Consider the following 20,330-nt stretch of genomic DNA (forward strand, 5'->3'; position numbering starts at 1 on the left):
CTTGCTTTCACAACAGCTGAAATCTGATTTGTGTCAACCTGCATACGATTTTGAGTCTCAACTGCCCAGGCATTTTTATTTTACAACCCATGTATACCTATTACACATAAACGAGGTAAAGAATATACCTATCGCTAGTGGGATGAACGCTATCGCTGTACCATGACTGTTTTATAACATGAGATACACTCTTCCAAAGTGAAACAAAAGGTTAAAAAGATCATGCATCAAATTGTAAGGGGATCCTCGTAAGAAGACTTTAATCTTCGACTTCGTCGTGGTTTTAATGGGTCGTTGGTTATTCACTGGTCAACAACGATTAGGTAATGGTCATCGATGGTCAACAGTGAGGCTGACATCAAGATCAAAGGTCCAGGAATCCAAAAGGTAGAGCTAAACGAAATAGTTGTTCGGTAGACCAAACTGTCTTTAACTGTCAACTTGGTCTCCGTTTCCCCACTCTTCCACCTTAGAAAGTGGTATACATATAAAGGGTCACTGCTAGCGTACTCACTCAGTACCCCTGGATCTCCCAGGGGGATCGGGTCTCGCGAATTCGGGGGCCTACCTCTGGCCATTAGTGAACTGAGCTGATCAGGACTGACCAATGCTGACCAATGCTGACCAATGCTGACCAATGCTGACCAATGCTGACCAATGCTGACCAATGCCGGGCCGTGGTGAGTAACAGTCAGAATCGGTGAGTTGAATATGATTTTTATTCCTCCGGCCCCCATGTCGTAGGATGAAACGTCCTAACCGACATGGGTGAATGGTTGTATACGTGTTCTCTTTGGCAAGTGTAATGACCGCGTGAGTAGTAACACATGTATATTGTTTTATCTTCGGATCTTTTGCTTAAAATTCGAATCTTCTTGCATACCGCGATTTTTGAGATGACAAATGTCATAGTAAATTCAATTATTTGAAATTTGACACTCATTTTAAAATGAATATATAACGAGTACATACATCAGTTTCTCTCGTTCGCTCGTTCTCTGGTTCTCGCTTTCCGAGATTATGTCTCGACTGAAAGGACCAGAGAGTTTTGCTCGATCACCTCTGTTTAATGGAATGAAACACGTGATCACCTGTGTAGTAGGTCTGATAACTCTAACCGCTTCAACCCCGGTGCAGCTTGGTTCAGCTTAAGTGGGGCCTTGGCGGAGGGATTATTCTCCTCTTTATCCGGAAAAGAGCATAACCGACGTCGAGAGGTCTTGATTCAGGTCCTTTCTCAGTACTAAGTCGGGTCCTTTTGTAATCGTGTGTTCTCAAGGACCCGGCGGTGTACGTAGAGAAGTAGAGTGACCAGTTTCAACCGTGACTTGCTTTTCTGATAATCAAGGCCGGGGGGGATCAATTTGATACCCACACTCACTGCACACTATGAGCACGCGTCGCGTCGCGTCGCGTTTTATTTAAACGTGCGATGTTTTTGCACGCCGCGATTTTTAGTATGACAAATATCGTACCGTCGATCGAAAGTAGAGTCATGATTCTAATATCTTTTACTTGTAATTATATTCATCTTGAAATTAGATTTACGTGCAAAAAGATATTTTGCGACGAATACATTGTAGAATCAAAGTAACATATATTATGTACTATTTTCACTTTGTCACTGCACTTGCCTGTAGTTGTAGTATCTGTAGTTTTACGAATGTCAAATTTTTGTTTGTTCTACTTCTAATCTATTAAATAAATTTCTGTTACAGGGCATATTCCTATGGAAGTTGTAGGTTTACAGAAGTAAGAATTAAGAATTGTTACAATTTTGTTTCATATTGTTTTGTTTGTGTTTCAGGAAATCATCGTGGGATAAACACAAGATACAACAGAAACATCAAAGAGGTACATATTTTAATGTATTTTGTTAAATAATCGGATAGGTAGGATGTATATTAATTTAGATTTATAGTTAGGCAGGAGTTTAGTTGTCTGTATTAACTATTCTATCAGGCAGGCTATATTTTGTTGTTTTGTTAATGGGCATTTACAGGCAAATCCTTTCTCAGAAAACTCTTTTATTGGTTGTTTCCTTCGTTGGTTGCATTTCCGTTTATTGCTTCTTCGACCAACGTTATCTATGTACATTAACTATTATGTCAGGCAGGGTTCTATTTGAATACAAACTCTCGTTTTGGTTCAAATACTCTCTTCGTTGGTTGTGCACCTTTCATTGGTTGCACTTTCGTTTGTTGCTTCCTCGACCAACGATCGTTGGTCACAGAAGGTCTTTATTAATGGAGGGTGGATGGGATTCGGTTAGGGTGGGTCTCCATTCGCAGCAACCTCCACGTGGTGAGATCTGGGTAATATTATTTAGCGTTTAATTAATAATCGTATCACTCTTAGCTGAATAATGCAATTATTAATTAAAAACTAAATAATATTAGCAAATTGGCTGCGATCCGCCTTGCATAGGTCATCATGAATATAGAGCTTCTTTGCTAGGTTAGTTTGGATTCTCATTGATTCATCAAAGATTCTAGAGTATTGTCTGAAACGAGGTATACGAGTAAATCTTTCACCCAATGTATTTTTTCAGCCCATTTTTATGGGGTCTTGAAACCCCATTATCATTTTCGTGTCATTCGCAACGTTACCAACAGATTCAGAAATGAATTTTAATCTCTTCCATAGTCAACTCCCATGTGTTTACGCAACACTATAGCTGTTTGCCTATCAATATTAATTCAGTGAATAGTTTCTCAACTGACCGCCATCCATGGGAAGAGGACGCTAAAATCACCTCCGAATTTTCAGGTCGGTATGGCAGTCAAATTGGGCCGCGAAAGTCCATAAAGTGAAAGGTCTACTCGTATACCTCGTCGGTGGTAAGACCATAATCGTCGTATCATAATGTTTCTCAACCTTTCAAAGATTCCAGGTAATTTGTCAATTTTAATAGCAATTTTTAAATAGTTTTAAGTAGCCTCAAAATTAAACATTCAACTGTTTCAAGTTTAGAAAACTGGGAGGCTAAACAATAGAAAAAAAAATTCTGATGCAAGTTGCGCGTATATCTCGTTTGTGAGACAAGTGCCTAGACGTGACATCTAGCGCATTTTTTAGGTCCATGGGATTCTAGAGCCCCATTATCATGTCGGTATCACTCGCAACCTTACCAACGGGCTATAGAAAACGATCACAGCGCTTACAAAGGTAGGAAATGAAATTAGAAGAATTCATTACTTCTTCAACAAACTGAAGCTGTACGGACCAGAGACGGGGAAAATTCAGCAACCAGAATTCAGTCGCGGTTCAAAATTAGGAACAGCCGTCTCAGACACCGGAGAAGTTCAGCTGAAGCAGCTAAATCAGCTGCTTTGTAATTGTTGGACACTACTCTGGAAAGTAAACGCGAAAAAATAATCGCGACACTAAAAGCAATCACAATAAAATTCATGTTGTTACATTTACAACGCGAGTAATTTTTATATTTCGCAACGCTACTACAAACCGCGATTAGTGTCTACCCGCAACTCTAACCTAAAAAAGCAAACGCGAAAATTTCTCATTCTTCGCAACACTAAATGGAACTTTACAATCAATGTAAATTATTTGCAATTGTAGCCAGACAAAGTAACGCGAATAATTCATACTACTCAACACTCACAACAAACCGCTATCAAAATTCTTATTCGCGACACTACTCTGAATGAAAACGCGAAAAATATTCATCATTCGCAACTCTAACTGTTATCGTGATATATTGATCTTAGTCGCAATGCAATTCTAGAAGCAAAAGCGATAATATTCCTATATCGCGACACTAATAAAATCACGTATTAAATAATGCGCAACACTAATTTTACTAATGCGTACAACCGTTCCAGGCTGCTTCGTAATGCTGGAGAAGGTGCCATCTGAAAAACTACAAGTACTACAACTACAGGCGACAATAGTGACATGGAATGACTCTTCATCCTCATCCGAAGATGAAGATGAAGAACCATTTGATGCAGCCCACTCTTGCGACAGTTTGTCAGGGCCTCTTCGACTCCATCGAGTCTCTTCTTTCTTCGGCGGTCCTGCCAAAGCCTGAAACTTAAACCAAGGCTCGAGATTCTGTGCAATACACAGTCCTCCAACGATTCTACGAATCGTTATCGGACCAGGTGTGCAGAAACTCGAGCGGGACGAGCGTTTCGGGGATACTACCGCGAGCGAACGCGACCGCGAAGTGCGACTGCAAAGCCGCAGGATTCCAAGAATCGAAAGTAAAATCAAAACAAACGGTACAATCCGTTTGGATCGGCTAACGTTTCGACTCTTCAAATCGAACTACAGGTACAGGACCTATGGCAGTCCTGCCCTGACCCTACCTACTTATATCTAACACACATACCAGAAAGTAAGTTACCTACCTACCTAACCCTATATTTAAAAAATTGCAAAACTCATTTTCGCAAACATACGCTCCACGGTTCTCACACATAATGTCCGGGCGCAAAAGCCTACACTAGAGAGGACGCCCCGGGGTTCCTCCGACACCCGTACATTCCACACACCATTCACACTCTAATGTTTACGTACCAATACCTGAAATCAACCGACAATGACTAGTGATCATTGCGTATTTTGAAGTAACTTTCAAATAATAGAATCTTTGATAAAATAATTTTCTACATTCTGTTGTTTAAAATCAAGAAATTAATTGTATTTACGTTTCATTAAATATTTTATATTATTGTCTTCGAGCATGCAAAAAGTGTGGACAAAATGAAATAGAATTTTATTTGTAAATTACATTAAAGTTTTAAAACGACGCAATTCCGCAGCCTAACCACACACACACACACATGTGAAATTGCGTCGCGCACAATACACTTGCGCAATGTCAGTCGCAAATAAATATTATTAGGAATTTTTAGAAACTAAGTCATCGTGCTCGTTGCCTTCGCTCACGCAAGTAGCACCTGGGCACTTGGGTGAGTTTAGGCAATGAACACGGAAAGGTATTCTGAAAATCCTCAACTAGAAAAAGTGATTAATGAATAATAGAGACGGCATTTTTCAATTCATTTCCAGTTAAAATAACTCAACTTTTTGTTTAAATGTATTAAAAACGAAACACGTTAATATTAAAATATGAAAAATGTTATTATTAAAGAAAATTATTGTAATTAAAATTTAATTGTGTAAAAGGAAACACTTTCATTAAGTATTAATATTATTTATCTAGTATTTTTTTAAATAATTTGATTGAACCATTAATTCAAATATTCAAATAGTCTCGGTCGATTCTGTCGTCAAAGTAAATTTAAAGAAAAATGTAAGTAGTATACAATGCTTGTTACTTTGACTCAAAAATCTACCAGTCGCGAATCGCCTTCTTGTACGTGAAATACATCATATTTTGTAGTAATTAAGGAAACAATTAATATTCAATAATATATATTCCATATATCTACAGTATTATTAGAATCGTCATTTTAAAATAAAAGTAAAAAATGAGTAAAGAAAATATTTAATATATTTTCATTTATAAATGTTCTTAATAAAAACTATTTATTATTCTGTAAAATATTTATTTATGATATCTAAAAAAACACAAAGTACAAGAAGACCCTAACCTGATCTACAAAATAAAACAGTATAAATATGTTCCCATTCACGGGTATAAAAAATACCCGTGGTCACTATTCGCCAAAAATACTACGTATACAACCGGTCACCCGTGTTGATTCGGACCTTTCATCCTACAACATGATTGGGGACCAGAGGGACAAAAACACATGCGACTCACCAACCGTTGACTACGATGAACCTCTAGGTAGACCTCTGCAATGCTGCTTCCCAGTGTGGTCATCAATGAAATTGTCTGCATGGTCCTGCTGGTTGCCAGAATGTAAGGATGAAATCTAGAAACTGTAAAGAATAAGGAAACAATTATAATCTACCGTAAAAATGAAAAACAATTCCTAATTTAATATAAAAGTATCTACATACTCAAAACTGAGCAATACTTACATTTTGCACTCGTGGAGCATCGCCCAAAACTCCTCTTCAGTGATGCACTGATTCTAATACCGATAACGAGTTACTCTGCTTTTCAAAGAAATAATGAAAAAACAATATTAAAAAAATGATAAACTAACGCGACCGGAAATCAAAGTCGGCGAACAAGAGGCTCTACTGTCGCAATTTCGAAAGCAAAGAACCACGACGCTCTGGAAAAAATATAAAAATGCGCAATATACACTGACTCGACCTTCGTGTGTGCTTACAGTATAAACGGAACTCTACTCGAAGCAACTGTGTTTCGAAAAACAATAAACTAATCTACGCAACAAACACTGATTCTGCCGACCGCATTGCGCGCGGTCACTAAAATTTCTGAAAAAAATGCTGAAATAAGAAATAAGAAATAATTAAGTAATCCCTCAGACATGTCTATTTATAGATTTAGTATTAAATTTGACCGATAAAAACACAAAAATGTGTAAACATATATAGGTACAAACTCACTTGTTATAATGAAGTTGATTTCCCCAATATTTCATTTTCAATTCCTTCCATTTGCCATTTTCAAACATGGCGTCGATTGTATGCCGATAGCGTCCCTTCCAGTCGAATTCGAACAATCAGAATCTGTAACAGGAATAAAACACATATTACGATTCAATGCGTTAAAATAAATGTACCTATAACTTAATTAAACATCGACTGAACCCGAAATATGGTTCATGAATTGTTAATTATGTTTACAGATTTCATAATTGACTACGATTATGTATGGGAAGAGCACGTACGAAACAGATCAAACATTTTTCGCGATTCCGATTGACTTGAACGTCAGAAACGTGTTAATATTAAACGAAAGCACTAACAGACAGTAAAGGAAAGTACTACGAGCGATTTGGAACATTAAGATGACAATAATTAAAAATTACGTACCTCATTAGACGCGAAGCCTGTCACTGCATCTCATCACACGAGTTTCCAGAAGACGAATGACGGACAGGAACGGACGCGTCTCCCGCGGGGAGGCAATGGGTGGGGAGCGGGATGAGGTAGTCCCGTAGTCCAACGATCTGTATTTCCGAAGAAAAGGTTAAACCTTATATCTCGGATAACTGAAAATAAATAATGTAAATACATAAAATAAATACAAAAAGATATCAGACAAACAATCAATTAATGATTTATTGGCTTTATATCCTTCTGACGTCACAATTAATAACAGCCAATCACAGCGCTGCTGGAACATCGAATATCGATCTGTCAATCGACACACAAGTTACTAGATCTATTGAAATATATTAATTGTAACTATAGAAACATATAACGTGTAAATATTAACTTTTAATCTAAATTGCAATCAGTTTCTCACATAAATGGTCCTTTTGTGTATAGGAAATAATTACTTGGTACAACTAAACTAGAAGATCAAAGGAACACTGCTTCCTTCTATCTCTTTAGTTTAATAATCTAGGAAGATATCAGACAAACAATTAATTAATGATTTATTGTTTTTATATCCTTCTGACGTCACAATGAATGCAGCCAATCACAGCGTTGCTGGTACATTGAATATCGATCTGTCAATCGACACACAAGTTACTAGATCTATTGAAATATATTAATTGTAACTATAGAAACATATAACGTGTAAATATTAACTTCTAATCTAAATTGCAATCAGTTTCTCACATAAATGGTCCTTTTGTGTATAGCATATTTTCGGAAATTATTTATTTCAGTTTTCACTAGATTTACATAAAAATCTATCTTGATTCTGTGTCGATAACATTGGGCTTGATTTATGCTAAGAAGTTGGTAGTACAGACATAAACGAAGTGTGAAATAGATGTCTCAGGCGAACATTTTTTCGTAACACACGGATTAAAGGCACAGGCAATGCAGAGTGAAGATGTGTAAAGCAACTTTTTTTTCGTGTCGCACGGGCAAGGAATTTGCTATTCCAGCTGCAAGGTTAAGTCGAGCGGCCGGCGTCCGCGAATATAAACAGAATCTAACCGAGCGTTGAAAAAACAACAAGCGTATCAGATGACCGACCCTGGCTTACGAATGCTAGCAACGGTAATAATAAAATTACTTTTATAAAATACTGGAGGATATAAAAGAAATAGATACAGACAAGCAATAGACTAGGACAGTATTTAGTGGGAGTCCTATGACGCAAAGGAAAAACATCGTGAAAAGTGAATGTCTTTCTATATTCTATATATATTATTTGTCTATTGTTGTTACATTCACAAAATTTGTATAAAAAGCATTGATTAAAATAGTGGTAATTAATGTATTTCAATCGATCTAGTTATTTTCGAATAATCTTCGAATAATTTTCGAAAATATACTGTACACAAAAGGACCATTTATGTGAGAAACTGATTGCAATTTAGATTAAAAGTTAATATTTACACGTTATATGTTTCTATAGTTACAATTAATATATTTCAATAGATCTAGTAACTTGTGTGTCGATTGACAGATCGATATTCGATGTTCCAGCAGCGCTGTGATTGGCTGTTATTAATTGTGACGTCAGAAGGATATAAAGCCAATAAATCATTAATTGATTGTTTGTCTGATATCTTTTTGTATTTATTTTATGTATTTACATTATTTATTTTCAGTTATCCGAGATATAAGGTTTAACCTTTTCTTCGGAAATACAGATCGTTGGACTACGGGACTACCTCATCCCGCTCCCCACCCATTGCCTCCCCGCGGGAGACGCGTCCGTTCCTGTCCGTCATTCGTCTTCTGGAAACTCGTGTGATGAGATGCAGTGACAGGCTTCGCGTCTAATGAGGTACGTAATTTTTAATTATTGTCATCTTAATGTTCCAAATCGCTCGTAGTACTTTCCTTTACTGTCTGTTAGTGCTTTCATTTAATATTAACACGTTTCTGACGTTCAAGTCAATCGGAATCGCGAAAAATGTTTGATCTGTTTCGCACGTGCTCTTTCCATACATAATCTTCGTCAATTATGATGTCTGTAAACATAATTAAAAATTCATGAACCATATTTCGGGTTCAGTCGATGTTTAATTAAGTTATAGGTACATTTATTTTAACGCATTGAATCGTAATATGTGTTTTATTGCTGTTACAGATTTTGATTGTCGAGTTCGACTGGAAGGGACGCTCTCGGTATGCAATCGACGCCATGTTTGAAAATGGCAAATGGAAAGAATTGAAAATGAAATATTGGGGAAATCAACTTCATTACAACAAGTGAGTTTGTACCTATATATGTTTACACATTTTTGTGTTTTTATCGGTCAAATTTAATACTAAATCTATAAATAGACATGTCTGAGGGATTACTTAATTATTTCTTCTTTCTTATTTCAGCATTTTTTTCAGAAATTTTAGTGACCGCGCGCAATGCGGTCGGCAGAATCAGTGTTTGTTGCGTAGATTAGTTTATTGTTTTTCGAAACACAGTTGCTTCGAGTAGAGTTCCGTTTATACTGTAAGCACACACGAAGGTCGAGTCAGTGTATATTGCGCATTTTTATATTTTTTCCAGAGCATCGTGGCTATTTGCTTTCGAAATCGCGACAGTAGAGCCTCTTGTTCGCCGACTTTGATTTCCGGTCGCGTTAGTTTATCATTTTTTTAATATTGCTTTTTCATTATTTCTTTGAAAAGCAGAGTAACTCGTTATCGGTATTAGAATCAGTGCATCACTGAAGAGGAGTTTTGGGCGATGCTCCACGAGTGCAAAATGTAAGCATTGCTCAGTTTTGAGCATGTAGATACTTTTATATTAAATTAGGAATTGTTTTTCATTTTTACGGTAGATTATAATTGTTTCCTTATTCTTTACAGTTTCTAGATTTCATCCTTACATTCTGGCAACCAGCAGGACCATGCAGTCAATTTCATTGATGACTACACTGGAAAGCAGCATCGCAGAGGTCTACCTAGAGGTTCATCGTAGTCAACGGTTGGTAAGTCGCATGTGTTTTTGTCCCTCTGGTCCCCAATCATGTTGTAGGATGAAAGGTCCGAATCAACACGGGTGACCGGTTGTATACGTAGTATTTTTGGCGAGTAGTGACCACGGGTATTTTTTATACCCGTGAATAGGAACATATGTATATTGTTTTATTTTATAGATCAGGCTAGGGTCTTTTTGTGCTACGCGATTTTTAATATAATGTGAAATTTGTCAGAAAATGAAAAACATTCCTTGACTTGTAATACTGATTGTTTTTTATATTGTTCGTGCTTCATATGAAAATATAATTTGATGACTTTCTTATTCAAAAATTTGATGTTTCAATTCATGTACAAAAAGACGTTTCGCGATGGGTAAACTCCTGAGTCAAAGTAACATGCATTATGTATTACTTTCATCTTTAAAAAATACGCTTTTACAACGGAATTGCTCAATGGTTAAATATTTTAATAAGTTTGCTTCAATAATTTTTCCTTGCATTTTCAAAGTAAATTATTTTATTGTTAAGCCTTTCGTCTTAAATAATTAAATTTTAATAAGAATAATTTCCTTTACTAATAATATTTTTCATTATTATTGTATATTAAAATTTTGCTCTTTATTTATCAGAAATATAAAGTCGAGTAAAAGGAATAAAATAAGAAAGAATACATAAATACTATTTCGTTATACGTTAGTATTTACAGTAACTATTTTTTCTAGTTCAGGATTTTCAGGATACCTTTCCGTGTTCATTGCCTAAACTCACCAAAATGCCCAGGTGCTACTTGCGTGAGTGAAGTCAATGGGCACGATGACTTAGTTTCTAAAAATTCCTAATAATATCTATTTGCGACTGACATTGCGCTAGTGTATCGTGCGCGACGCAATTTCACATGTGTGTGTGTGTGTGTGTGGTTAGGCTGCGGAATTGCGTCGTTTTAAAACTTTAATATAATTTACAAATAAAATTTTATTTCATCTTGTCCATACTTCTTGCATGCTCGAAGACAATAATATAAAATATTTAATGAAACGTAAATACAATTAATTTCCTGATTTTAAACAACAGAATGTAGAAAATTATTTTATCAAAGATTCTATTCTTTGAAAGTTACTTCAAAATACGCAATGGTCACTAGTCTTTGTCGGTTGATTTCAGGTATTGGTACGTAAACATTAGAGTGTGAATGGTGTGTGGAATGTTCGGGTGTCGGAGGAACCCCGGGGCGTCCTCTCTAGTGTAGGCTTTTGCGCCCGGACATTTTGTGTGAGAACCGTGGAGCGTATGGTTGCGAGAATGAGTTTTGCAATTTTTTAAATATAGGGTTAGGTAGGTAGGTAACTTACTTTCTGGTATGTGTGTTAGTTATAAGTAGGTAGGGTCAGGGCAGGACTGCCACAGGTCCTGTACCTGTAGTTCGATTTGGAGAATCGAAACGTTAGCCGAGCCAAACGAATGGTACCGTTTGTTTTTGTTTTACTTTCGGTTCTTGGAATCGCGCGGCTTTACAGTCGCTCTTCGCGGTCGCGTTCGTTCGCGGTAGGATCCCCGAAACGCTCGTCCCGCTCGAGTTTCTCCACACCTGGTCAGATAACGATTCGTAGAATCGTTGGAGGACTGTATATTGCACGGAATCTCGAGCGTAGGTTTAAGTTTCAGGCTTTGGCAGGACCGCCGAAGAAAGAAGAGACTCTCGGGAGTCGAAGAGGTCCTGACAAACTGTCGCAAGAGTGGGCTGCAACAAATGGTTCTTCATCTTCATCTTCGGATGAGAATGGAGAGTCATTCCATGTTCCTATTATGTCACTATATTCGCCCGTAGTTGTAGTATTTGTAGTTTTTCAGATGAACAGCCAGTATTTTGTGGCAGATCGTGGTTTGCGTTAGTGTTGCAAAATTCAAATGATTGCGTTTGTTTTAAAAGTAGCGTTGCGCATATTTTGAATTTATCGTGATTACTTTTAGCGTTGCGAATAATGAATATTTTCGCGTTTGCTTTCAGAGTAGTGTTGCGTCTAAGAATCAATACCGGTTTGCTATTAGCGTTACGAAGTACAAATTATTCGCGTTGCTTGTCTAGTTATCTTTGCAATTAATTAGTTTTATAGATAACTTTAAAGTTGCGAACGATGAAAATTTTTCGCGTTTTTTTCAGGGTAGTGTTGCGTATGCGAACTAATTTCGGATTGTATTAGTAAAGATTTTGATTACTTTTAGATTTGCGATCGTTTATATTTCTCGCGTTTACTTTTGGTGTAGCGTTGCGTATAGTCACTTGTCACGTTTGTTTGCAGAGTTGCGACGTATAGAATGTTTCAAGTATAACACTGGTAGTATACGTGCATCAGCATCACGAAACAGCCTGATGTATTATAATTTAAAATAAAAAATAGAGGATTTGCGGTGTACTTGTCAATGAGGTTCATCCTTACGTATTTTAATAATCTTGAAATCTTTAAATAATCTTAATCGATTGGTTACTCCAATGAAATTAATCGATTGATGTTTAATTTTGGGCGGTACAGCTTTCGTTCCGTTCAAAAATAATAAAATTTCTGTAATTTCATTTTCTGTCTCACTTCCTCTTCTGTTTATTTCTAAATCTGTTGGTAACTTTGCGAGTGACACGGTAATATTAATGGGGCTCTAGTGCCCCAGAAAAACGGGCCCAAAAAAACAAATAGGTGAAAGGTCTATTCGAATACCTCGTCTGTGGTATCACATTCTATTTGGTGCGAGGATAAAAAGTTTCAAAGGAACCATGAGAATTTTTACCCATTTTTGGTTCGATGTTTTAGTGTCCACAAAATGTATCTTCGAAACTATCGCTTGCCTTGATTTTCAAATATAACAATATACCCCATACTTTTTAAAAAGGACAACAAAATTTGGAAAACTCTAACATCGGAAGACTATGAGTTCAAATAATTATATAATAAAAAAAATCGGCTATTGATATCCCGAAGACTTAAAAGTTGATGTGTAACATAATTTATTAGTTTGCAAATTGCGGTTTCAAATAAAATCTGACAAGGCAAATCTCTAAATTCTAACAGTGACGATCTTCATTTTTTGAAGTTCTAAACAAGTAAGTCAAGCATGGTAGATCATTAAGATTATGAACTTGAAGCTGCTAGCCACGAAAATGATAAATTCATACTTGTTTTAATTTGTGTTTAAAACTGAGCGGACGAAATTGTATGAATACTGCACTGATTGCAAGGCATTGGTTGAGATTTTGGATTTCTGAATACTTGGCAAGTGTGTTTTGCGTTTGAATTTATTGCAAGTTTGTGGAAGTCCATTGAAAGTTAAAGTCTTCGCGAGAGAGTCATTATAATTTTTAATTTACTTCAATTCAATTGTGTTCTAATATTCATGTGTGTTATCGTTATCAAAAAGAGTCCTTGTCGCTTGAGTCGAACATTTCATAGAGCTGTATCTGTAGAGGTAACAACGCAAAAACACATTAACGACACAAAGACGAAACGTAACAGATTTATGAAGACATTATTACACATTTCCCATAGTCATTCAATATTGGTTTTCCGAATCAATGGAAATTGTAAGACTAAAATGTTGTCAGAATAATTTTGAAATATTTATGTTCTCAATACTTGTGCACAGTGTTCATTGTCTTTCGCAGTTGGTATCGATGCACATCGTCATTTTTACTGTTAGTCACTGTTCTACTGTAATGACTAATCACTTCCGAAGAGCGTCGCGTGCCCATTTTGTCCGGCGTTCTTTTACATTTCTCTTCGACATTGCAGTTCATTCTCGGTGAAGAACATTTACTATAAATCCCATATCTTTCAAAAATATCCTCTTTGTCCTCGGGTATGACGAATTTACATTCATTTTTATTCGATGTAGCAGACTTTCTCGTTTTTTGTTTTGGTACTTTCTTGTTCTTTAACGTGACAGACGGGCCAGAAACGTCGCTTCTATTAAGGGACTCCAACGATTTAGCTGTCGAAGGTTCAGATTTCTCGGATAATCGATCTAGGGACGCTCTCACGCGATCGCTTTTCAATGCACTCAAAGACTCCGCGATTTTTGGACGATCCTCTTGCGCTTTTCCGTCACCAGCGCACGATTTCAGTTTATCGATACAACTAGGACCATCGTAATCGAATATGCTCCTCGAGCAACGATTGTTCTTCATGCAGGCTTCGATAAAATCAGCGAGATCGGGACTGTTTCCCCCTATTGAAGAATACTGAGCGACCAGAGCCGTATTCGTGTTCAAAATCGTCGATTTACTTTGACCGATCTTCTTCGTTTTGCCTCTCGTTTTCAATTTACTCTGATCGGCCAGTGTTAGACTTGGCGTGGATTGCTCGCTTCTGAGAGCCTTCGATAGCGTCGAACTTCTCGGTTTAGCTGAACTGGGTTTCTCTTCCATTGTTCTGACGCTCGTATTGTTAATTTTACCGTCCGCTCTGAGAATTTTGTTCCGTGAATTTTGACCTTTGCTCGATTTTGTCTCAGCTATTTTACCGACGAACGAATATTTGCTCTCAACCTCGCGTCTCGACTCATTTTTCTTGACGATCATCGATTGATCTTTCGTTGCTTTCGTTGATTTCTTTTCAGACTCTTGAAGCGACCTGAGAATCGGAACCTTCTTCTCTGAAACGATCTTTTCGTTCTCGATCTTCGATTTATCTAGACGAATATCTGACAACTTTTTCGTAATTGGATTTTGAGTGACTTTTTTACGAGTATCTTCAGACAGTTTCTTGGATGCTTTAGTTACTGACGGAACGATTTTTGTCGTCCCCCTGGAATTTGCATTGTAGTGTTTCGGAACATCTTCAGACTTTGAATTCGTTTTTATCTGCTTCGCTGGCATTCGAGCATGAGGTACCTTAAATCGGGATAGAAATAATAATGTAAGTATTATGCAACGTCTACTAATAGAACAGCTGTATTGAAGAGTAATAACGTATATAAATATTTTATTACAGATTTATAAAATATTGGTACACTCGATGACACGAATTCGTGTCCTGTTAGGGCAGAGACCAAATTTTCTCTCTTTTTTCTTCAATTTTCCATACTACGTATGTCTAATTGTTTCATTACAAGTAATTATACTTTCTTGATCGTTAATTAAAGAGATCCCGTGAATTTCGATGCAGCTACAGACAATTACTGATGAATAGTTACTACTGGTACATGAACATAATACGAGGGTCGTTCAATAAGTCCTTAGAAAATCCAAGACCTGGCGCTCGTAGCATCAAAAATGGTTTGTTTTTAGTAAATATCATGACTCACTAGACAACTGTCAAAGCTTCAGTTATATCCACCACATGGTTTCATTTTTATTGTTGATTAAAGCAAGAAACTTCCTCTTGCATCAAAATCATGGAATTAAAGTTCGAATTATTACAACATCCACCGTATTCACCGGATTCACCGGATTTAGCCTCCAGTGACTTTTTTTTATTTCCATACTTAAAAGAATGGCTCGACGGACAAGAGTTCACGTCGAACGAGGAGGTCACCGCCCAAACAGATGCCTATTTTGAGGAACTTCCGAAATCTTACTTTTTAGATGACTTAAAAAAGTTGGGAAAATGCTTGGAAAAATGTATAGAATTAAAAGAAGATTATGTTGAAAAATAAAAAAAAATCTGCTTAAAATAATTTGTTTTTCTATCTTTTTCTAAGGACTTATTCAACAACCCTCGTATATCAAAACCTCAAGGGTTAGTTTTAATTAGATTTTTCGAGTGTTTCTCTTCTAATCTCCTAGTTACAGAGTATAAGAAATAATTACCCTTTGTTCATTCATTACTCTTTCAATTTGGATCTGTTGGAACAGCTGTTTCCAGTCGCGAGTCGTAACATATAATTTCTCGTACTTCCGTTTCGTCAACGGTTTGTATTTCTTATACAATGTCTCCCACACAGAATTTTGGCTGAATACCTAAAAGTTCGAAACATGAGATAAACAGGAAGATAAACACTGACTCGTTTAATTTGTGTTACCTCTTTAGACACGTGCGACAATGATGTCAATTTCACGATGTCGTTTACTGTCAGGTACCTAGCCAATCGTTCGATCAAATTTCTTGGCAACGTTAGAAGCGTGCTTCTTCGTCCAGCAGCAATGTTCCTTATATGCCTTAGTAAATGTTTACCTGTTGATTTTGTAATAATTTTCTATCATGTAAAAATACGAGTTATTAGTAGTGTCTGTAGTGTGAAAATGAAAGAACACGTTGCAATAAGATGAAAATATTCTATCTCTTCAATCTTCTACGAAATCTATATATATTTCAAAGAAGTGGAACGTTTAAATAATACCGTACAATTAAACTACTCTCCAAGAGTCGTAAAAATTAAAATCCCGACTTTCTTTAAGTCATCGTTGCTATATTTCTACTACTTTATGCCACCAAACATTTTTTAGAAATAGGTTGAAGAAAATATAGCTATGTACATGTCCAACACGATCTGTAATATTCTGTAATATAAACATAACAAAATTTCGTATAAGAATATACATACATATGAAGATAAGCAACATGTTCAAACAAATTATTATGATCCTTAAAATGTTTATCACGTAAACAAGCAATAAAATAACAAACACTGACGAAGAAGATTGTAACAGTTTAGTGCAGTGGCCGCCAAACCTTGCCATGATAACAACCATAATTCGTTTAACAAAAATATTCAAGAGTACATTATACCTATATACAGGATCTTGTCAAATATTAGGTTATGTTTGTAAATAATTAGGTCGAATTAGTTCAACTGCTTCCATTTTTCGAAAGAATTATACTAAAACTCGCTATATCTTGAAAACTAGATTAAATATGACATGTTTTTCTATGAATTTTTTCTATTACTTTCGTGTAAAAACCCACATGCTACACCCTGTACAGGGTATTACGTTTAAGTGCGAATGGTGGAATATCTCAAGGTATCAAAAAAGTGTTCTTATAAAAGTTGTTTAATTTAAAGAGGCAAATTATGTGGCATAAATAATTTTTGTATAAGTGGAGTAGTGGGGGAGATTTTAAGATCAAGCTAATTTGTTTAAATGGAACCATTTCTGTACATGTATACTAAGTAGTGTAATAAATATTACACTAATGTTAGATTAAAAATGTGTATATTTGAATCAATATGTAAACAATGGATATCTAAGATATAGGTTTGTTATATAATAAATAAATTTCCTTTCTTTTTGTATAAATACATATAAATATTATACTTTCGTTACTTAGAAACGAAAGATTTGCAATAAGCATCTAGAAGAGCCACTGTTTCGGTACACAATAATTTTAATGTTTTTGCGTGTGAAATATTTTTGGTGTTAGCACGTGTCGAGACTCCATTGAATTTTGAACGCTTGGGAGGTTAATCGAGAATTTGACATTTTCAGTTACCAAAAATTCTTCGAATTTCGTCTTGCAGTGATTTGTCTGGCTCGAAATCCTCGAAACTGGTTGTTCGAACGATCGGTGTCTTGTGTGGGCCGTGCGAGATTTTCCACAGATAGAGTATCACCTAGAATAAGGGAGAAAGTTACGAGGCAGAATCGCGAGAACGCGTTTTATTCGTCAGCACCTGGTCACGGAGTACTTTGAGCCCGTAGTAATCTCTGCTGGGTGAAGGTGCTACCGAATACTTTTCCAGATACTCAATCTTACCGCTCATACTCGACACATCCGAATCGAGAAGACCTCACCGTTGCACCGTGAAGTTGTTCCGTGATCCATGCAACGACACGAACAGTGTCACGATTATAAATGAACGTTTTTATCACGTTCGTAATTATGAGAGGTTCAGAATTAAAGCTCGTTGATAACGTTAGACTTCTGGGTCTCATCCCGGATAAGAAACTGAGATGGACTACACTAGGGTGATCCTTATTTTTCGACTTCCGATTTTGTTCGGTCTTATCCTTTTAAATTATGGCATTTAGAGAGAAAATAGCATGTATAAAATTTGAGAGTGACTGAAAAACGGGAACCTGTGCCGCATTTGAGATAAAATTTTTAAATTATAGGTGATTTCACGTCAATTTAAGACATAATTGTATTGTGCTATTTTAGAAGTATTAATGAATATTTTTAAATAGAAGTACAATTTCTCAGATATACAGGGTGTTCGACCACTCCTGGGAAAAATTTTAATGGGGGATTCTAGAAGTCAAAATAAGACGAAAACCAAGAATACCAATTTGTTGATGGAAGCTTTGTTAAAAAGTTATTAACGTTAAAAGTTCCGCCCGTTTCGAATTTTTTTCTCGAAAAATGCGCAGGATTTCGAGGGTATGTCTATTCACCAAAAATTATTGTAATTGACCCCCGCAACCGAAAATAATTTTTCCAAAAGGATTTGAAATTTTTTTTTTTCGTCGAAAAATTTCGAATTTTTTTCTAGAAAGTGGGTAGGATTTCGGGGATATGTCTATTCACCAAAAATGATTGTAATTGACCTCCGCAACCGAAAATAATTTTTTCAGAATTAATTAAAAATTTTTTTTTTCGTCGAAAAATTTAGGTACCTACCCCTGTCGATTTTCCTTAAAAATTCGTTTTTGATTTTTAGTAATTTTATTTGACGCCCTACAGAAAAGTTGTGTAATACTTTTTTGTAGGTACCTACGGGCTCTACTTCAGAAAAAAGTTTCATTGAAATATATTCACAATTGTAGGAGTTATGGCTGTTTGAAAGTTGGACCATTTTTATGGGGTTTTTCTCAGTTTGCGGGGTCAAGGACCAACTTTTCGAATATTTTTGCGATTTGTACATATTCTCCACCAAAATACGCGTAGTTTGCTTTTTTAAACATTAAAATCGTCCAATCCCGTCAGAAGTTATGACGTTTTAAAGATTCGCATGAAAATTTGGACAGACATTTCTGGCTAGAAATTATATTTTCTAGCTTGGTCTGTTGACCAAAAATGCTTGCAATTGACCTCTGCAACTAAAAAAAATTTTTCCAAGACGATTCGAAAGTCTTTTTTTTCACCCAAAACTTTCATCAGTTACTCGAATTTTTTTCTCGAAAGTGGGTAGGATTTCGAAAGTATGTGTATTCACCAAAAATGATTGTAATTGACCCCTGCAACCAAAAATAATTTTTCCAGAACAATTTGAAATTTTTTAATTTAATTATTAATAACTTTTTAACGAAGCCTCCATGAACAATTTGGTATTCTTGATTTTCATCTTATTTTGGCCTCTAGAATCTCCGATTCAAATTTTTCCCAAGGGTGGCCAAACACCCTGTATATTAGTAATACTTATACCCTGTATATTAATAATAAATGTAGCACATGTTCTAGTTGTCAATCATGCTAAAATTTGGCGTAAATGATTCCTTTATCAAGTGTTACTAGACTACACGCATGAAACACCTGAGAGCTCCAGTATGGAAAGATGGAACATCATCAAAATCCTGGTCTACGATAAACGGGGATCAGACCAATAAATACTAATCGGGACATACCGTGCCCTAATACATTTTAAACTTGAATATGTTATTTTCAAAAGTAAAATGCAAAATATAAAAAAAAACCAAATTCTTATATCTTGAATATATTAAAAATAACATTGTTTATTATTACATTAATTTCGACGCCTTTCAATTTTCTTCGTTTCTAATTAAAGTCTAATGTGCTTTAAATTAATATTCAGTAAATCACAGAGGTATTTTTGATGCTTTTTTTTAAACTCGATTAAAAATTGGAAGGAATTGTTAATATTCTAAATAAATTATTTTGCACTTCAAAAAATACTAAACGTAACTTATAAAAATTTAATTAAAAATTCAAACATTCGACAAAAGCGTCTAAAAAGATGCACTAAATTTCTAGTATCATTTTCTACAACAAATTGACAAATTCAGTAAAAATGATCAATAGTATTAAAATTTATGTTTCTTTATTAGCGTTTTAAGATGTAAGGATTTATAAAACATGGACTACTATTTTTTGATTTTTATCTATTGCGCGACACATCGTGATCCGTAGCGAAAGGGTTAATACCAGACTGTTCTACAAGATGTCGACACGAATCATTCGATGGATAACTTGTTGAGCAGCGAGCAACTTGTCCCCTCTATTTCTGACGACTCTTTCCCGTTCGATGCTGACGACGTTTGATTTCGTCGGTAACGTGGTACACCCGTTACATAAACATCAAACGGCGGCACTTACGTAATTCGAGGTTTAAGGCATCAGGAGAGGTGCGCATAACGCAACGTATAAACCGTTCGTCGTAAGCGAAATATTTACACGCTCATGTAACCAATCTCGTACACACGAGAATGGCTGTACCGACCCTCTCCTATATAATGCGGCGCTACAAGGTAAGAAGACCCGTTTCGTAACGCGCCAGAACGTTTCAAAGTCAGCGATTCCG

General features: G+C 35.9%; 2 protein-coding genes across 2 annotated transcripts in view; both read right to left on the reverse strand.

The window, feature by feature from the left end:
* The window catches only part of LOC143345523 (alpha-glucosidase-like), a 123,076-nt gene extending 117,297 nt beyond the window's left edge, over positions 1-5,779 (reverse strand). Inside the window, exon 1 of the mRNA XM_076772744.1 lies at positions 5,760-5,779. The gene's annotated coding sequence lies outside the window, so the exon portion shown is untranslated. The remainder of the gene's footprint in view (positions 1-5,759) is intronic.
* Positions 5,780-13,542: 7,763 nt separating this feature from the next.
* LOC143345652 (uncharacterized) lies at positions 13,543-17,636 on the reverse strand. Its single transcript, XM_076773016.1, has 6 exons — positions 17,526-17,636; positions 17,345-17,465; positions 15,936-16,087; positions 15,724-15,873; positions 15,300-15,463; positions 13,543-14,863 (listed from the first exon to the last, which is right to left on the reverse strand). The coding sequence occupies exons 1-6, from the start codon at positions 17,613-17,615 to the stop codon at positions 13,543-13,545; spliced, it is 1,998 nt and encodes a 665-aa protein (XP_076629131.1). The 5' UTR covers positions 17,616-17,636.
* Positions 17,637-20,330: the final 2,694 nt, after the last annotated feature.

The sequence above is a fragment of the Colletes latitarsis genome, chromosome 9 (genome assembly GCF_051014445.1).
Source record: "Colletes latitarsis isolate SP2378_abdomen chromosome 9, iyColLati1, whole genome shotgun sequence".
NCBI classification, from domain to species: Eukaryota; Metazoa; Arthropoda; class Insecta; order Hymenoptera; family Colletidae; genus Colletes; species Colletes latitarsis.

What these genes read in the sequence shown, in the direction of transcription:
- LOC143345652 (XM_076773016.1), bottom strand. Translation starts at nt 17,615, where the DNA reads ATGAGCGGTAAGATTGAGTATCTGGAAAAGTATTCGGTAGCACCTTCA. An exon ending in TCAAAGTACTCCGTGACCAG is followed by an intron (nt 17,466 to 17,525) that starts GTGCTGACGAAT and finishes CCCTTATTCTAG; the next exon opens with GTGATACTCTATCTGTGGAA. An exon ending in GAGTAATGAATGAACAAAGG is followed by an intron (nt 15,464 to 15,723) that starts GTAATTATTTCT and finishes TCCTCAAAATAG; the next exon opens with GCATCTGTTTGGGCGGTGAC.